This window comes from Copadichromis virginalis, linkage group LG6 (assembly GCF_057382275.1).
Source record: "Copadichromis virginalis isolate Kocher_CV1m ecotype Utaka linkage group LG6, C_Virginalis_male_GT1.1, whole genome shotgun sequence".
NCBI lineage: Eukaryota > Metazoa > Chordata > Actinopteri > Cichliformes > Cichlidae > Copadichromis > Copadichromis virginalis.
This window is the reverse complement of record NC_140623.1, coordinates 22,201,205-22,220,438: the sequence shown is the minus strand read 5'-3', so window position 1 is coordinate 22,220,438 and position 19,234 is coordinate 22,201,205. Positions and strand designations below refer to the sequence as shown.

At 41.7% G+C, this 19,234-nt stretch overlaps 2 protein-coding genes across 2 annotated transcripts; one reads left to right on the top strand and one right to left on the bottom strand.

Moving 5' to 3' along the window:
* Positions 1-4,465: 4,465 nt before the first annotated feature.
* LOC146707770 (uncharacterized) lies at positions 4,466-5,798 on the top strand. The gene is made up of 2 exons (XM_085460775.1): positions 4,466-5,150; positions 5,268-5,798. The coding sequence occupies exons 1-2, from the start codon at positions 5,037-5,039 to the stop codon at positions 5,796-5,798; spliced, it is 645 nt and encodes a 214-aa protein (XP_085316901.1). The 5' UTR covers positions 4,466-5,036.
* A 10,619-nt stretch (positions 5,799-16,417) lies between these two features.
* On the bottom strand, positions 16,418-17,149 carry LOC146707769 (general transcription factor II-I repeat domain-containing protein 2-like). Its single transcript, XM_085460774.1, has one exon. It carries the CDS (start codon positions 17,147-17,149, stop codon positions 16,418-16,420), a length of 732 nt encoding a protein of 243 aa, XP_085316900.1.
* Positions 17,150-19,234: the final 2,085 nt, after the last annotated feature.

Below are 19,234 nucleotides of genomic sequence, written 5' to 3'. Positions count from 1 at the left end.
TGATTTAATGTTTCCATTTGACTGCCAGTCTGCAACAATGTCACATTAATTGATCGAATCTATTTTGAAGTGCTAACTCGATTGAAAACAATGTGTGCAGTGCAGCTGAACACATCTTGAAATCAAACAGAGGGCTTGTGGCATACCCTTATTTCATGTGAGAAAATATACCATCACTACATTTAGTCTTTCAAATGGATGTCTGCTGATGATGTGCTTCCCTCCCACCGGCTAAAAGGCTGAGATGACCTTTGTTGGTGTTGCCAGTTAGGTTCTTCTAGTTCAAGCTCATTTCAACATGATATGGCCTAAGAAAAAACATGAATCAAAGAAAAAAAAAATTATAATATAATTTTCTACTGAAAAAGTTATAGGAATTGTAACATTATTGTTCCTATATCTCAAGAATTAACCGATATTATAAATTTGAGAAACTCTGATCATGTTTTCACTTAAATGTAATGTAACTTATGCTGCTATACATTGCTTGTATATGTGTGGTGCACAGATATTCATCTTTTATTTTAACAATAGGTCTTGTCACTTCTTTGCACAATTCATTTCAGTACCAAAAACATATTCAATTAGCTTTTGTCTCGTGTCTTCATGTGCTGCAGTGACAAATGCAGATATAACATTACTAATCCCATTCTTTTGAGTTTTTAAGAGCGCTTTTGGAACAAGAAGCACTCCAAGAGCATAAACCTCCACCAAGGCAGCTCACTCTCTGGTCAGTATTTACTTTCAAGGGAATAGTACTTTATTTTCTATATATTCATTTTGTTTTCTTGGTTTTTTTAAACGTACTTTAAGAAGTTGGCGTTTATCTGAAAAATCACATATGGGTAGCATGACAGATTTTTACTTTAATTGTGCAAATAAGGTGTAAGTAATGGATAAAAGGAACTGTTTGTATATAACTGGACATGAATAACTTGAGGTTATTATATATTATACTTAGGGATTTGAATCGAGAGTAGTAGTAGCAGTCCAACTCCTTGGAATCATTAGTCTGCCTGCCTATCAATCCCGCTTATCGGTTCTTGCACTTCTCACTATGGTCAGCTGATTTCAGTTCGTGTGTCGGAGGAGGAACATAGTGGCACAGTCTACAGCATGGATATGGCCATTACTTTTAATAAAATAAAACGATGAGAGTGCGATGGTAAAGTAGAGACTGCTCCAGAACAGAAACAACTGCATTATACTGTTAACTAGAGATGGACCGATCCGATATTACGTATCGGTATCGGTCCGATACTGACCTAAATTACTGGATCGGATATCGGAGAAAAATAAAAAATGTAATCCGATCCATTAAATATCACGAAAGCACCTCACAAAACTTGCAACACGCCGTAACTCACCTCAGAACGTTAGCAGTCGGAGCAGTATGCATCACGTGATAGAGCAGCTGTGGCATGCGGGACCTGTCGGTGGTCTGGATAGCATTTGGAGCTTCGCTAGCAACCTGGCATTTCATCTCCGACAAAGTTATCCCGAGAGAAGTAAAGCAAGTGTGTAAGTCCATCTCTGAATGTTTGTAAAGCATTCCCACGTTAAGCTTAACAAGCGACTGCCTCTCGCTCTCCGGCTGCTACTTCAATCGTGAAACTGATCAGCTGATCGGCTTTTCTGTCGCGACTCCGTCTCTCTTGTTTGTTTTTGGTCCACTTTGCACCAGAAAGAGGAAACCAGCGGCTGAACAACAGCAGCACGTTTAAGCTTGATAAGCTGTTGTTAGAATTTATTTAATATTACTTTCTACACCAGGATCTTTTTCTACGTAGCTGATGGCTGTAACTGTGCAGGGGCGGATCTAGCAAAGTTTAGCCAGGGGGGCCGATAGGGCATGAACAGGGAAAAGGGGGCACAAAGACAGACTTTTCTTTCTTATTCTCATTTAAAATGTCGAGCTTTTAATAAATAATTATCTGACACCCAAAGTTTTAATCTGATGTAAAATGAATAGAAGTCAATTACTGTATATAGTGACTATTAAGTCTAATATATATACCCTAGTAAGCTATAGTACTTTTTACTTTGGGAAGGTACCATCTGTGCAGTCTGCAATTTTGTTGAAGAAAGATGTTGAATCTATTTAATATTTCTTGAAAAATAATTGATTTCTGTGCATTTTTTTTCACACTGCATCAAATTAAGGTTGATTACGTCGATTAAGCATCATGAGGTGGAGCGTGAGGGGTGGTTCCCTATTTTTTATTTATTTATTTTTGTTGTTGCTGGGAGTTGGAACCCTATTAGTTAGGTTGCTTAATATTTACGCTAAGTACTCTTTAAAATACCAGAATAGGGAGGATGGTGTAGGTTTAAGTTTATTAGATTGATCAGTATTGCTGAACTATGAAATATTTTTTTTGTATACAGGTATAACAGAATAGCTTTAGTGTAGTTGTTGTTTTAAACTTGAGTATGAACTTATACAAAATGCAGCAAGATATTTTAAAAAACAGTTTTGTTGATTAAAAAACACTATATCGGATTCATATCGGTATCGGCAGATATCCAAATTTATGATATCGGTATCGGTATCGGACATAAAAAAGTGGTATCGTGCCATCTCTACTGTTAACACAACTTCGGCTCTTCGCAAGCGCCTGCACAGACAGCATGCTAACGCATGAGCTAGCCAAGAACCCAGAGTTATGTTAAAGCTAAGTAAATGCTGATCCCAGCCCAGCACCGTGATAAAGTGAACTGTCATTTGTGGTGAAGGCAGTCGCTGCTTAACTTCAACTGGTAACAACCTGTTGAGCAGTCAGGCTGCAGCCTTCATTTCCCCATGCACCAGGGATAGTGGAATTGGCTCAGTTTGTGCCCCTTATACCATTTTTGGGTTCTTCTGACCACTTCTCATGCTAGGGCCTTCATCTGGGTCGGAATTTTCTCCAGGACCCAGGTCAGATTGACTACTTTTTCTTTTCAAATATTTATCTATTGCTATCAGCGCTGTCATCTCACAGCATAGCTGTGTCCCAATCCAGTGACCGCACGCTTCGGAGTACGCATTTTGAGACCTATTATGTCAGAGTGACACAACGACGGCTGTCCCAATCCGAAGTGTACTCCAAATGTACGCTTCGTGGTCCCATATATCCCACAATGCATAGCGCGATGGAGCCAGGTCAATGCGTAATGAAGACATCAGCTGCGGAGGAGGTTGAAACGGCGGCGGAGGACAGCTACACCTTAAAATGTAAGATATGTGTGAAGGAGCGAAACAAATGCCAAGATGTAAAAGTCAATGGAAGTTGAATAGTAAATGTCAAGGTGAATCTTGTGTAGGGATGGGTACCGGTATCCGGTGCCATTCTGACATAAACGGTAGTAACCAGACCGAAAAGCAGCGCCCATTTCGGTGCTTTTTTCCCTGAGACGTCATACACTTTGGATTCTAGCCAATCATTTTACCTTTCCGAGGATGGTAGGCGGGCCCAGGTACGTACGTTCTTTTAGAGCAGAGCTACAGAATAAAAAGTGCTTTAAGGTGATACTATGCAAAGGAGGTAACACCTCGAATCTGATGAAACACCTGGTGACACATAGCATTTTTTTAGAAGCTGAGAAATGCACAGTATTTCATAGGTTGCTGCGAGACCTCACACCATGCACATCTACTGCGGGAGTGGTGCCTGTTATCGGACCCGGAGTTAGCAACATCCCCCAAGAACCCGAAGAGGAGATTCCTGGCCCCTAGCCCTGCCAGTGTAGCAGAAATGATGACGGATGATGATGGCAGCAGCAGCCGTTCTTCTCTGGGCGAGTAGCTTAAAGTTGTTCGTGTGTAATTTACGTTGAGTACGCTAACCACGTTATTACATTAATGCATGTAAGGTGAACTAGCAAACACCGTCGTAGTTACATGCGGCTGTCTTCTTGTTTGATGGCAGGTACTCCCTTCACCCTGGCCAAAAAGGCTAAAATGACCAAAGAAAAAGTGGGAAACAGCTAATCATGAGAGGTTTTTAGACAAAATTGGTGTTTTTTCCATTGATTAAGCACTGCTTCCAGCCAAGAGTGATACCATATATGCTCTATAGCTGCAGAAAAGGCTGACATTGTTATCTTTTTACAAAAAAACAGCTAAACATGAGAGGTTTTTGGACAAAATTGGTGTTTTTTCCATTGATTAAGCACTGCTTCCAGCCAAGAGTGATACCATATATGCTCTATAGCTGCAGAAAAGGCTGACATTGTTATCTTTTTACAAAAAAACAGCTAAACATGAGAGGTTTTTGGACAAAGTGTGTGTTCTCCATTCTTTAAGCACCGGTTCGAGCACTGTTTAAGCACCGGCACCGTTTCAAAAGTACCGGTTTGGTACTGGTATCGGATAAAACCTAAACAATACCCATCCCTAATCTTGTGACACCTGTTGGACCCACGTGACCGTAAATGCACAGTCCTGCAAATCTGTGAATCATTTACCAGACAGAAGGCAGTATAAATAGAAGTATCACCGCTACAAGTGTAATCAATTGTACCAATATTACCCTTCCTGGGCCACAAACCGAAATGTCAACATATACCAGGCAGGAATGTAGCTGTGTACACACCAAATATCTGCGTCCGCAGCACATCACATATTTGCAAAGGTTATCACACCTGCCGTGTCAAATATGACAGAGAACCACCTGACCCCAACCTAGGGCCTGAAAAAGTGAATGTTTTGCCTCAGTCAGTGCTGCCCCTGTCCCACAAGAAATCGTTTTGCCTGACATTGCAGTTTGTATGTCCCACACAGCTGAATATGCTGAACATATGGCAAACAGGGAACTGATAAAACAGAAGTGCAAGATGGTGGGGAATGTAATCCAATGTCCTGCTGCATTTCAGGGACCAAGGAGCAGACGGGTGTTCACGGGTGCAAAACAATCAGCCACAGTGGGTTGGGGGTACAGCAACAGCATGAGGTTTACAATCATTGAGGCACAAGGGACAGTGAACTGTCTGCCCTGTGGTCCCAATCTAGTACATTCTGCTGTGGATGCCATTCAGGGAATAACCTGATTTACATGTGCTATCATATTTCGTCTGTCAGAGCAATCGTGGAGAAGATGGACCTGGTGGGGAAAATCTCCCCTGTGCAGGCCAAACGCAAATGGGAGAACCTAAAGAGGAAATACAAAGTATGTACAGTGGTGGTGACAGATGTATCTCCACACGGAATACTGCGAAATCATCTATGTAAACCTGCACTGTTGCTGTTTTTGCCAACTGCCACTTGTGATGTACTCTGCCCTCAGGAGTGCAAGTATCCAGCGACAGGCGAGGGTGCAAGTGGGAAGCCCACTGCCGCAACATGGCCCTGGTTTGATGCCATGGATGAGGTGCTAGGACAGAGGCCCTCTACCAGGCCTCCTGTCCTAATTTCCTCCATCCAGGAGGACACACCAGGGCCCAGTGCAGTAGTGGGCAACCCACTTCCTCACCAGAAGGAGCAGGAGGATGAGGAGCTGCTGGAGGCACGAGTGGCGAAAAGGAGGAGGGACGGGAAAGATGAACTCTTTGCTCTAATAAAAGAGGACATGGCACAGCAACATCAAATGGAGGAACGGAGAGTCGAGAGGATGGACAGGCTGATAGGTGTCCTTGAGAAGTTAGTGGAGCAGAAAAAGTCGTGTTCACAGACAGCTAATGTACATAGTTGCACTTATGCTGGCATCCCAACCTTTGTTTTGTACAAACAAGATGATTTCAGTTATGTAAATAAAACATTCAGAACATCCCAACTGTATTTGCAACCTGAATGTCCCAGTATGCACAGGCATTGTTAACCAGGCCTGACATTTGGCTGAGGAGGGAGTCTTGGGCAGTGCTGCTGGATCCGCTGGACCAGGACCAGAGAGATGAAGGAGGTGCCACAGGTGAGACCCCTGGTCTGCGTAGCCAGGTACCGAGTGGAGCATCCCACATGGGCGTCCCCAGATGTTGCCCTGGCATGCTCATTCCAACTATCCACTGCCTCATCTTCCACCTGGGTCTGCAGGGCTGGTGAAACTGACGGCTGCCATGTCACTAGAATGTAATCATAACGATGCAAAAACGACATGGTGCCAACAATCATGTTAATACAGATGTCACGTGAAATTCCAGCACTTTGAAGGTGCACCACTAAGGGATACCTGCCTGATGACAAGATCGTGGTCTGGGGGTACCTCCTCCAGGGTAGACATCTCAGCAGATAGCTAGTCCCGCCAGTGTGCACCACTGAGTGCTTCCACACCAGTCTCCCACTCATCTTGGGCATCATCCTCGGGTTCCTCATCTGGGGCCACAATGTCACCAGCACCGATGCAGATGTTATGCAGAACGGCACATGCTGTTATGACCTGCAACAGATGTTTTGTCTTGTAAGTACAGTGTACATGCCAGATTATACACTACAGTTGCCATTATGATTCGACAAACAACAATGATGATTTTATTAGAGTGACGTACATGTGGCACGAAGGTGTGGTGCACCTCCAGCGCTTGCAGAAAGATGACACGGAACCTCGTCTTCATCATTCCAAAAGCACGCTCTATGACAGAGCATGCCCTAGAATGATGTGCGTTGAAGCGCTGGGCTCCCACACCATGGACTGGCCTCTTGTAAGGGGTGATGAGGAGGAGTGGATGTTGGAGACATGGGTACCCTCCATCTGCAAGGATGAAATGCCCTGGGGGAGGGTAACGGGCCTGTCGGTACAGTGGGCTGTGGCAGAGGACCCTGGAGTCATGCACTAACCCTGGCCAGCCCACATGTGTATGAACAAAGCAGCCCTGATGATCACATACCGCCTGCAAGACTATAGACGGGAACAACTCCCTGTTCCTGTAGCACTGACCATCAGGGCTGCTGGGGGGCTTGATGTGGACATGGCAGCAGTCAATTGCACCAGCAGCTTTCACAAAAGCCCTGTGTCCTGCCAGCTGTGCAAACCCACTGGACATGGAATCTAGGTCTTCTGGGGTCTGAGGGAGGTGGATGACCTGATGGCGAGTGGCCACCACCTCCTCTGTGACCCTGTGCACGATGCGGTGAACAATGGAACGGGGTATTGCAAACACCCTGAACACAACCCTGTAGGCTGCTCCACTTGCCAGCCAGAAAAGGAACATAAGGGCCTCGATCGGGGCACCCCAACCATGTCTCCGATCCTGGTTAAGTAGATTCATCAGCGCTGTCACGGACTCCCTGCTGAGGCGGAAATCAGGCCTGGTGTCCTCATTATTGAAGAATGTTTCCAGGACTGGGACACTAAGGTTAATCCTGCAGTACAGGGGTCTGGTGAAGGCAAATACAGGAAATGACAGACATTGTTTTATTCTTGTCATTATTCTGACTGTTGCTGTTCTTCTTTTAGCAGACAGTGGACACTGTACTTGTGGGAACATTATTTGGGTTTTTTGTTAATTGCACTTGTGTGGAATGTCCTAGGATATACTGCTGCAGTTTGCAGGCTACGGGCACAGACACTCCTATTTGGGATTCACATCTACAGTGGTATATATCAGGGTGTTACACTAGTACACAGGTACACACGTCAAATATCTCAGGGGGGAGTAATGTCGACATGTATTTATCACTGTACCTGCACGTGGTTGTCTCGTAGTCGCAACAGGATCATTCGTCTGTGACAGGTGGGTTGTTGGGGCTCTTCCATTAGCAGAGAAATTACACACGCAAGGACGTGGTCTGTATCCATGTTGCCGATCGGGAGGGGTGGTATGGGAAGGCACAGCTGGTGACACAAATGTGAAGGGTAGATTGTCCCATTTCACAAGCCTCTCACTTCCGCACTTCTCATACTTCGTAGTACTTGCTGTACGTAGTACGGGGACTGCGTGTACTCCGGAGCGTGCGGTCGCTGGATTGGGACACAGCCCATGACTACTATGTAATTTCTTCTTCTGTTTTACTGGCAGTTGGCAACTCATTTAATTAGAGCAGGTAGTTGTACTGCCCTCTAGTGGAAGATAATGCAATTGTTCTGCCTGTCACTCAGACCAGTTGTTTAGAGTACTAATCAGGTGGAACCAGATAATCTTTCACGGCACACCTGATCATTTCTCAGAGCACACCTACGTGCCGCAGCACACTGGTTGGGAAACACCGGTATAACAGATGTCTTTATCCTGGGTGTAATTAACCCTTTAAAGCCGGTCGGAGCAGGCACGCTCCGTTTTGCAACCACGTAAGCTAGCGCAATAATGTTTTTTACATATGAAACCGGAGAAGTTGTCTTATGCCATCAGCTTGCCCTAGGTCACAGTTTCCTTCCACATATAGCTTTGCAAAAATTGCATAAAAAGCACAACAAAAACATAATATTCCAGAAACACGCTTTGCCGATCCGATCAGCTGTTCGTAACACTTCCTACGCTGTCAGCGCGAACTATCGCATGTCCGCCATTACCTGCCCGAAACCGGAAGTGACCTCATTTTTGCGGAAATGTAGTTTTTTACCATCAGGGCCTGCCTGTACTGGTGTTTTTAAAAGTTATGTTTGACTTTATGACTTTCTGTGTCATTTCTGGGATGCTTAGAAATCAAATTGCACTGCTGGATGCAGTTTATTTTGATGCATATGCTGTTTTTTGCAAATTTGCATTATAATATTTATTTTCGTTTTTCCTGCAGTATATAAAAATTGGTGTATTTCAAAAATAAAACTATGAAGACACTCAAAATAAATTTCCTGTGGTGGGAAACTATTTTGTGCAACTTTTTTGTATTTACAGTTTTGAGGGATAAGCCTCTTAAATGTCTCTAACTAGAAATATATGTTAAAAAAACAAAAACGATTTCCAATTTTTTGGGATTTTATTGCACTTTTTTGCAATTTATGTAGTTATTAAAATTTGGGCTATAATGGTTGTATTGATGTATAGCAACTTGAAATGCTCCCAAAAATGGCACTACAGCATGTAAAAGTATAATATAAGCTCTGGCGGACTTGGTTCTATGGTAGGTCTTAAAGGGTTAAGTAATGTACTGCATTACTTCTCAGAAAAGTGTTCTGTGTAATATGCGCAATAATTACTTTTTTGAATAACACTGATCACAACAAGGGGAAATAGCTCCAACATGCACAACCATTTGACCATGCAGCATGTAATTAATTTGCATGAATATAATGCCTTTGATATGCTGCTCAGAGATGGTGGTGACTCTCAAAGTGGAGTCAATGAGAATCAGTAAGGGAATTGATAGGGAATCAAATCGATAAATGATATCCACAATTGAATCGGAATTGCTAAATTCTTATCAATTCCCATCCCTGATTATACTATAACATATATTCTCACCAACCAGTTGACTCACTCTCGTTGACTTGACGATACTTTCTTAACAGTGGGATCAGAGGTCAAATGTAAAATGATATTTGGATGCAAACTATAATGTGATATTTAGAATACCCACATGTCAAAATTATTTACTTAAGGCTGCAAACACAAAGTTGGCAAAATTTTAAACAAAGTTTTAAAGCTTAGGAAAAGTTTGACCTTATTTGACCTTGAAGAAGAAGTCAGGGATCCAAAGTAACGTGATATTTAGAATCCCCATAAATTATTCTCTATATGCCTACATGTTGTCAGTACAAACAACAGCATTAAGAAACGTTGTTTTAAATAGCATTATCATGGCTTTGACCTTCATATCAGTCTACTGACAATGAAGATGAGGTCAGAGGTCAAATGTGACATAGTATTTTAAATCTTTATACAGTACTTTCTATATGAATACAATACACACCACATTTGTAAAATTCATTGTTTTTAAGTTGTACGAGTTTTTGTCAGTTATGAACCAATAAATCATTAAGCTGACCTTGAAGAACCTGGTGGACGTAAGACAAATTTTAATGGATTGTTTACATGACCCCACTCTACACTCCTACAAAGTTTTATCAGAATTCATTCAAAACTTTTCGACCTATCGTGTTTACAGACAGAATATTGATATGCACACATGGATGCACACATGCTACCAAAAACATAAGCTAAGGTAACATAAGGTAACATAAGGTAATCAAAGTAAGCCATAAAATAAAAACCCATAAAATAGTCAACTAGATAACCTCTGTTTGAAAAAGTATGCAGGTATTGCCATTATTGTATTAGATAGGGATCTTAAAGTTGCCTTTACATAGATTGCTTCCAGACTTTGTGATTTTTTCGCTTGTAATTTAAAAAGGTCATGTGCTATGTTCTGTGAAATCTGTTTCACAAACTGGGAAATGGGCAGAGCCACTGAGAGCCTTAAAGCATGATTAGAAATGTAAAGGTGATTTTTCAGTGACAAGGGAATAATCAAAAAAGGGGGAAGGACAAGATTGAATTGTACACATATGTATAAATATATCTGTAGCCTTAACCGTTGACTTAAAATTATCCAGCCACCCATTCAACCTTCAGTCATCAAGGAAAAATGTATATTCTCTGACCAGTTGAAGGTGAAATCAATCACAAAGAGCATGCTGTGAAGACTGTTACAACAATTACTTCAGTCACTAGCCTGTAGTTTGCATGCTAGATGCCATCTTGTCTGCAAACACGTGCTAACTAACCACTGACTGGTCGCAAAACTGTGAAGAATGGGAGTCAAACCAGAAACAGAAAATATTTACCTTCAAAGTAAAAGCTGTGCCTTAGCCCTGTGTAGGGCCTAAGGCTGTGGTTCCCAAACTTTTTTTGCTGGGCCCCCCTTTGTTTTACAATAAAAATGTTCGCCCCCCCCCCACGCACGCACACACACACACACACACACACACACCCACCCTCCAACCACACACCCATATTTTGCTCCATTGCAGTTTATTTCACACCTCAAACATTTAGTAAACAATTAAGCAAATACAAGTAATCTGCAATAAATTACAGGTAGTGATAAAATAAACTACTAACTCTTTTACGCTACAGTCACACCTACACGGGTATTTTTGAAAACACAGCTGTTTCGTCCACACGTAAACGACGTTTCGAAACACCGAAAACAGATTTTTTTTTTTGCGTTTACGTGTGGACGAGGAATACAGAGTTCGTCACGCAACGTCAAAGGTATGTGCCTTTTTTCACGTCACGCTGTGCGCCACGTTATTGTTTACATGAGATGAATTGCAGAATGGCAGATAGAGACTAAATACTGTTACTCTAACTATCTTCAGGTTTTACACGCTTACATACACACAGTTATTGTCCCTCCATTTACAAAGGCAGAGGCGTCACGATGTGATTATTTTACGTGTAGTTGTTTTTTTTCCTGTGTAATAATCAGAGGTGTGGACTCGAGTCATATGACTTGGACTCGAGTCAGACTCGAGTCATTAATTTTATGACTTTAGACTTGACTTGAAAAAATGTTCTAAGACTTGTGACTTGACTTGTACTTTTACACCAATGACCTGGGACTTGAATTGGACTTGAACCGGTTTACCTGAAAAGACTTGATATTTCACCCCAAATATAAAATTTAACAAGCATATTATATAGAGATTGAAAATGTGACGTCATTCAGGGGTAAAACCGCAAAGGATTCTGGGAACTCGTGGCAAGAGGTACTAGCGCACGCAGGCTTTCAATTGAAATCAGTCACACAGCGATAAAAAGAAACACAAAAAATGTCAAGAAGCTGTTGTATTATTAACTGCAATAGCCGGTCGCATGACAGCCACAGGAAGCCGACGGGTAAAGAGATCGGTTGTTATTGGACGAAGTAACAAAGACGCGACGGATGGCCTGGATTGCAGCCATTCAAAGATCAAATATAACGTCTCAGAACACTCCAGCTCACAGGTTAGTCTGCTCCAAGCATTTCCACAAAGGTCAGAGTTTTGTAGTAGTTAATACATCATTTTTCTTAACATAATTGGTGATATAGGTTACAAGTAACTCTGGCGCTGAACAGAAATTGTCGCGCTATGCTCCTTTATTTATTGTGCATAAATAGTGAATTTTCCTGACACAATATTGTGTTTCGCTTCTGTTATTACCAGAAGCGACAATTACCAGAAGCGACAAAAACATATACTTTTATTCACAGGGTAAAACAGGTTTTTGTATCACCAATTGCCCAGTGCGATTACAGCATACAGTATTATTGTCACTGCTACATTTCTGTAATGCGAACCAGAAAATATTTCCACTACTAATTAATTACCATTGAGCTCAAAGGTCCTATTAATAAACGGTTAACGAATGTGTATTTATGACGACGATTTGTGAGACTGGTAAACTTATGATATGTACGATGGTCTTTCGTTCTACACGGTGCATTTCAAGGTCCTGTACCCATCCGTCGGTAAACTGTACCTGGGCTTGTTGCAGTGACCGGAAGTTACTAAACTTCATGAGTGTATGCACTCACTCCAAGAACTGTATGATTATAAATATGCATATAAACATGCTACGATGAGATAGCTGACTTCATCTAACTAGCAAATGTTGTCCAGGCTACGTTGGTGATGCAGTTTTTTTAATGTATAGGATATTTTTGTCATGCGATTTTAAAGCCGGTCCTACAACCGCATCCAAGAATAACATGCAGCTTATCTCAGAACTGTCGGTGAAAATTATTCTTGGAGCTAGGTTTAATTGAGCTGCATTTTAAAGAGGTGCAATTTCACAATTTGTGTATATTTTCTACGTTCACTATTTCGTCATGTGTTGAGAAAAACACAGATTTAAAAATTACATGGTCTAATATTTACATTTAGCATAATGGCAACATTATTTTTTCTTTTTTTTTTTAAGACTCGAAAGGACTTGAAATTCAAAATTTCAGACTTGTGACTTTACTCTGACTTTTACACCAGTGACTTGAGACTCGACTCTGACTTGCCTGACATTACTTGAGACTTGCAAAACAATGACTTGGTCCCACCTCTGGTAATAATATTCAACATTGCTATCAATACATTTTTCAAAAAATGCCTCTCTGTGCAAAATAGGTTTAAAAAACATAACCAGCTGTGGGATACTGTTTGTCCGTGATTTGAACCGAGGGAACAAATCGTGGCAGGATCAGCCTGATATTATTTGTATCCCACTGTAACTTTACTGTATAAAGTATAGTATAGTATGTATATCTCCAAAATGTCAGGAGTAGTTAGTCATTACAAGAAGTGTTTGTGAACTAAAAATCACGAATGTGAGAGGTTAATAACAGATATGATTCAATGCAGAGAGGTCTATTAATACATAGTGAGTGAGAAAGGTGACTTGAAAGGAAAAACTCAATGCATCATGGGAATCCCCCGGCAGCCTACGTCTATTGCAGCATAACTAAGGGAGGATTCAGGGTCACCTGGTCCAGCCCTAACTATATGCTTTAGCAAAAAGGAAAGTTGTAAGCCTAATCTTGAAAGTAGAGATAGTGTCTGTCTCCCGAATCCAAACTGGAAGCTGGTTCCACAGAAGAGGGGCCTGAAAACTGAAGGCTCTGCCTCCCATTCTACTTTCAAATACTCTAGGAACAATAAGTAGGCCTGCAGAGCGAGAGCGAAGTGCTCTAATAGGGTGATATGGTACTACAAGGTCATTAAGATAAGATGGGGCCTGATTATTTAAGACCTTGTATGTGAGGAGCAGGATTTTGATTTCAGTTCTAGATTTAACAGGAAGCCAATGAAGGGAAGCCAAAACAGGAGAAATATGCTCTCTCTTTCTAGTCCCTGTCAGGACTCTTGCTGCAGCATTTTGGATTAGCTGAAGGCTTTTCAGTGAGTTTTTTGGACATCTTGATAATAATGAATTACAGTAGTCCAGCCTGGAAGTAATAAATGCATGAACTAGTTTTTCAGCGTCACTCTGAGACAGGATATTTCTAATTTTAGAGATGTTGTGCAAATGGAAGAACGCAGTCTTACACATTTGTTTAATATGTGCGTTGAAGGACATATCCTGGTCAAAAATGACTCCAAGGTTCCTCACCGCGTTACTGGAGGCCAAGGTAATGCCATCCAGAGTAAGAATCTGGTTAGATACCATGTTTCTAAGCTTTTCAGGGCAGAGTATAATAACCTCAGTTTTGTCTGAATTAAGAAGCGGAAAGTTAGCGGCCATCCAGGTCTTTATGTCTTTAAGACATTCCTGCAGTTTAACTAATTGGTGTGTGTTATCTGGCTTCATGGACAGATAGAGCTGGGTGTCATCTGCATAGCAGTGAAAATGTATGCTATGTCTTCTAATGATGCTGCCTAAGGAAAGCATGTATAATGTAAACAGAATTGGACCTAGCACTGAACCCTGTGGAACTCCATAATTAACCTCAGTGTGTGAAGAGGACTCTCCATTTATATGCACAAATTGGAGTCTATTACAGGGAGTGCAGAATTATTAGGCAAATGAGTATTTTGTCCACATCATCCTCTTCATGCATGTTGTCTTACTCCAAGCTGTATAGGCTCGAAAGCCTACTACCAATTAAGCATATTAGGTGATGTGCATCTCTGTAATGAGAAGGGGTGTGGTCTAATGACATCAACACCCTATATCAGGTGTGCATAATTATTAGGCAACGCCCTTTCCTTTGGCAAAATGGGTCAAAAGAAGGACTTGACAGGCTCAGAAAAGTCAAAAATAGTGAGATATCTTGCAGAGGGATGCAGCAGTCTCAAAATTGCAAAGCTTCTGAAGCGTGATCATCGAACAATCAAGCGTTTCATTCAAAATAGTCAACAGGGTCGCAAGAAGCGTGTGGAAAAACCAAGGCGCAAAATAACTGCCCATGAACTGAGAAAAGTCAAGCGTGCAGCTGCCAAGATGCCACTTGCCACCAGTTTGGCCATATTTCAGAGCTGCAACATCACTGGAGTGCCCAAAAGCACAAGGTGTGCAATACTCAGAGATATATAGCCACCTTCCATGTTTTTGGAAGTAGTTTTTAGTTTGTTGTTAGTTTTAGCTATTTTAGGGGGATATCTGTGTGTGCGTCCCTGAAGCTGCAGGTTCAGCGCATCGAGATGGCTCGTGATATCACACAAAAAGGCCAGCTCACACAGAAACTCTTGCTCCCTGAGCTCAGCTGTGTCTTGCCCTTTGCTTTCCAGAAACTGAAATATTTCCTCGCGTAGCTCGAAACATCTGTTCAGTACTTTCCCTCGGCTTAACCACCTCACCTCCGTGTGATACGGCACGTCTCCGTATTCCGAACCAAACTCCTCAAGAAAAGATTTGAATTGGCGGTGATTCAGACCTTTGGCTCTTATAAAGTTAACTACTCGTGTTACTGCGGTCATAACATGTTCCATCTTTAGGGCTTTGCCACAAAGTGATTCTTGATGTATGATGCAGTGATAAACAGTCAGCTCACCTGCACAGTTCTCCGCTCGCATCTTCTCCCGTACCCTGCCCACCAGTCCGCTCCTTTGACCGCACATCACTGGTGCATCTGTGACACACTAATGTGTGATCCCATCAGAAGTAGTACTTAAAAGAAAGAGAGATTTGTCACCGAAGTGAACTATGTTTAATGAGGTAGTTGCACCCCCCAGCCTCCGGGTGGCGCATTGTTCAGTGAGACAGAATAGCGAGGTCATAGGTCCTCCTCTCCAATATGGCAGAAGCGAGGCAAAGAGAAACTTCACCAGTCGTCTCTGTCTCATCATTTCCCTGTTTTGCAGGTTTGTAACCGGTAAAACTATATTAAAACGGTTGTAAAATATTGATAAGAAACACAGCTAAATGTGGGGGTATAAATCAGCAGGTAAACCCTGTTATTTGTTACGTTTTATGAAGTAGAAGGACTGAAAAAAAATGCCAAAGCCTAGCCAGCCGCGGGCGCCATTTTGGTTTCCTTTCTCCACTTATTTCAGGTCGTTTTAGCTGAATAAGCTCCTTGTCGTGTCCTGATTTTGTGAATATGAATGTTAATCTGCTGTTGGCAGTGAAGAACGACTGTTTACTGGTTCTGAAAAGTGATTTTGAGAATGTTAAAGCTAAAGCTAAGCCTGCCAGCATACACATGACTCTTTCATGTATTTGTGAGCTACTAAGCTAAATTGGTTTAAGACCAAGCACTGGTATGGTGGTTAAAACAATCAGAATACATAGGTATTTGGGTTAAGAGTTAAATAGAGGTAAAAATGTATTTGAACATGCATTTCATATTGTTTTGAATTGTCATTCAGAGAGAATAGCCGAGTAAATGATTTGAAGGTCACTACACGTGAAGTACTCTTGTTTCCCATGAAAAGATCGTGGTATTGCAGCTTGAACATACAGACGGTTTTATTGTTATTTCTGTTGTATATAGAGAATGGTGATGCTGCAAGTTAAAAATACATGTGATTGTATAAATAAATATGGCAGAAGCGAGGCAAAGAGAAACTTCACCAGTCGTCTCTGTCTCATCATTTCCCTGTTTTGCAGGAACATTTAATCTGTTTTACCGGCCCATACTCTGGGTCGGTTACACATCATCTGTCGTTAACCCCACAAGTTTTTCCCATGGCAACTTCATTTCAGTTAGACATTTGGAAACCTCTTCAAATATTTCCTTCCATGTGGTTGTTCCATGCATTGATTTTAATCCTAAAAGTTCTTCCGTAACACAGAGAGTTGAGTCCACACCACAGATGAAGACTGAAAGCTGGGCAGTATCAGAGGCGTCGCTGCTCTCATCCACAGCGAGGGAGAATGCAACGAAACTGTTTCCCTTCTCCATCAGCTGGTTATTTAGATTGTTGGCAAGTTCACGTGTGCGATCAGCTACTGTGTTTCTGCTCAGGCTAACATTTGAAAATGCTTGCTTTTTCTCTGGGCACACAACGTCGCAAACTTTCATCATACAACTTTTCACAAACTCTCCCTCACTGAAGGGCCGGGCTGATTTTGCGATCTCTGCTGCCACAACAAAACTAGCCTTTACAGCAGCCTCACTTTGTGATATGGCTTTTTTGAACATAGTCTGTTGTGAAACAAAACTTCTTTTCATCTCTTCTGCTTTCCGACACCTTTGAATCATGTCCTTGTACTTCTCTTGGTGTTTCGTTTCATAGTGTCGTCTAATGTTGTACTCCTTGGTTAAAGCCACATGAGCTCCACATGCAAGACAAACAGGTCTGTCTTTTACATAGGTAAACAGATATTCTGTCTCCCACCTGTCCAGAAAGCTCCTGTTTTCGTTCTTTCTTTTCGCCATTTTGGGAGAGGTAGCGCGGCAGTATTCGCGCGGTTGCTATGACTACAGTCAACAGAGGAGAGAACATGGGTCCTGTCCTGACTGACGCACCAAAACGCCAACAGAGCATTCTGGGAGTTGTAGTATTAGCAGTACATGCGCTGTATAAGACCGGCGGGCCAGCTCTAATAGTAATTTGGTATGGCCTCGCGGGCCAAATGTAATTAGGCTGCGGGCCAAATTTGGCCCGCGGGCCAGAGTTTGACACCTATGCTCTAATAGGATATTATGGTCAACAGTATCGAATGCTGCACTAAGGTCGAGCAGGACAAGCACAGAGATGAGTCCACTGTCAGAGGCCATAAGAAGATCATTTGTAACCTTCACTAAAGCGGTTTCTGTGCTGTGATAAGCTCTGAAACCTGACTGAAACTCTTCAAATAAACCATTCCTCTGCAGATGATCTGTTAGCTGTTTGACAACTACTCTTTCAAGGATTTTTGATATGAAAGGAAGGTTGGAGATTGGCCTATAATTAGCTAAGACTGCTGGGTCTAGAGATGGCTTTTTGAGTAAAGGTTTAACTACAGCTAGCTTGAAGGCCTGTGGTACATAGCCGATTATTAGAGATAGGTTGATCATATTTAAGATCGAAGAATTAATTAATGGCAGGACTTCTTTGAGCAGTTTTGTAGGAATGGGGTCTAAAAGACACGTTGATGGTTTGGAGGAAGTAATTATTGAAGTTAACTCAGAAAGATCAATTGGAGAAAAAGAGTCTAACTTAACATCAATGGTACTAAGAGTAGCTGTAGATAATATTGCATCTGTCAGTGATGAATAGTAAGATGTTCTGGCTTTGCGGAGGGCTTTCTTATAAAGCAGCAAACTATTTCTCCAGGCTAAATGATGATCCTCTAAATTTGTGACACGCCATTTCCTCTCCAGATTACGAGTCATCTGCTTTAGGCTACGTGTTTGAGAATTATACCACGGAGTCAGGTACTTCTGATTAGAGACCTTAGTTTTCACAGGAGCTACAGTATCCAGAGTCGTACGTAGTGAGGAGGTGAAATTATTGACAAGATAATCGACCTCTGTTGGAGTAGCGTTCAGATAGCTGCTCTGCTCTGTGTTGGTACAGGGCATTGAAGATGATAACAGTGGGTGGATTATATTCTTAAACTTAGTTACAGCGCTTTCAGAAATACATCTACTGTGATAAAGTCTACTCTCCACTGCTGTGTAATCAATTATTGTAAATGTTATCAGGAAATGATCAGACAGGAGAGGGTTTTCAGGAAACACTGCTAAATGTTCAGTTTCTATGCCATATGTTAAAACAAGATCTAGAGTGTGATTAAAGTGGTGGGTGGGTTCTTTTACATTTTGAGAGAAACCAATTGAGTCTAATAACAGATTAAATGCCATGTTGAGGCTGTCATTTTTAGCATCTACATGGATGTTAAAATCACCGACAATAATTATTTTATCTGAGCTCAGAACTAAATTAGATATAAAGTCTGAGAAATCAGACAGAAACTCTGTGTAAGGCCCAGGTGGACGATAGATGATAACAAGTAAGACTGGTTTCTGAGTTTCACAGCTGGGGTGGACAATGTTAAGCATCAGGCTTTCAAATGAATTAAAAATCTGTTTTGGTCTTTCATTGATTAATAGGCTGGTGTGAAAAATTGCTGCCACACCGCCCCCTCGGCCTGTGCTTCGAGATTTCTGGTAGTTAGAATGACTCGGGGGTGTTGATTCATTTAAACTAACATAATCATCCTGCTGCAACCAGGTTTCTGTAAGGCAGAGTAAATCAATTTGTTGATCAATTATTAAGTCATGTACTAACAGAGACTTGGAGGAGAGAGACCTAATATTTAATAATCCACATTTCACTGTTTTACTCTTTGGTTCAGATATGGATACTTTATTGTTCTTTCTTTGTAATTGTTTATGTTTAAGTTGTTTGTTGCTGGTTTTTAGCTTGTTTTTTGTCTTTTTGGAAGCTGACACAGTCTCTGTGGAGATGGGTTTTTGGGGGGGCAGCAGGAGGAGAGAAGCTGCAGAGAGGCGTGTAAGACTGCAACTCTGCTTCCT

Bases quoted from the DNA above. Each gene is read 5' to 3' on its own strand.
- LOC146707770 (XM_085460775.1), top strand. From the start codon at position 5,037: ATGTGCTATCATATTTCGTCTGTCAGAGCAATCGTGGAGAAGATGGAC. The intron at 5,151-5,267 runs GTATGTACAGTG...CTCTGCCCTCAG, and splicing joins ACCTAAAGAGGAAATACAAA to GAGTGCAAGTATCCAGCGAC.
- LOC146707769 (XM_085460774.1), bottom strand. From the start codon at position 17,149: ATGGCGAAAAGAAAGAACGAAAACAGGAGCTTTCTGGACAGGTGGGAG.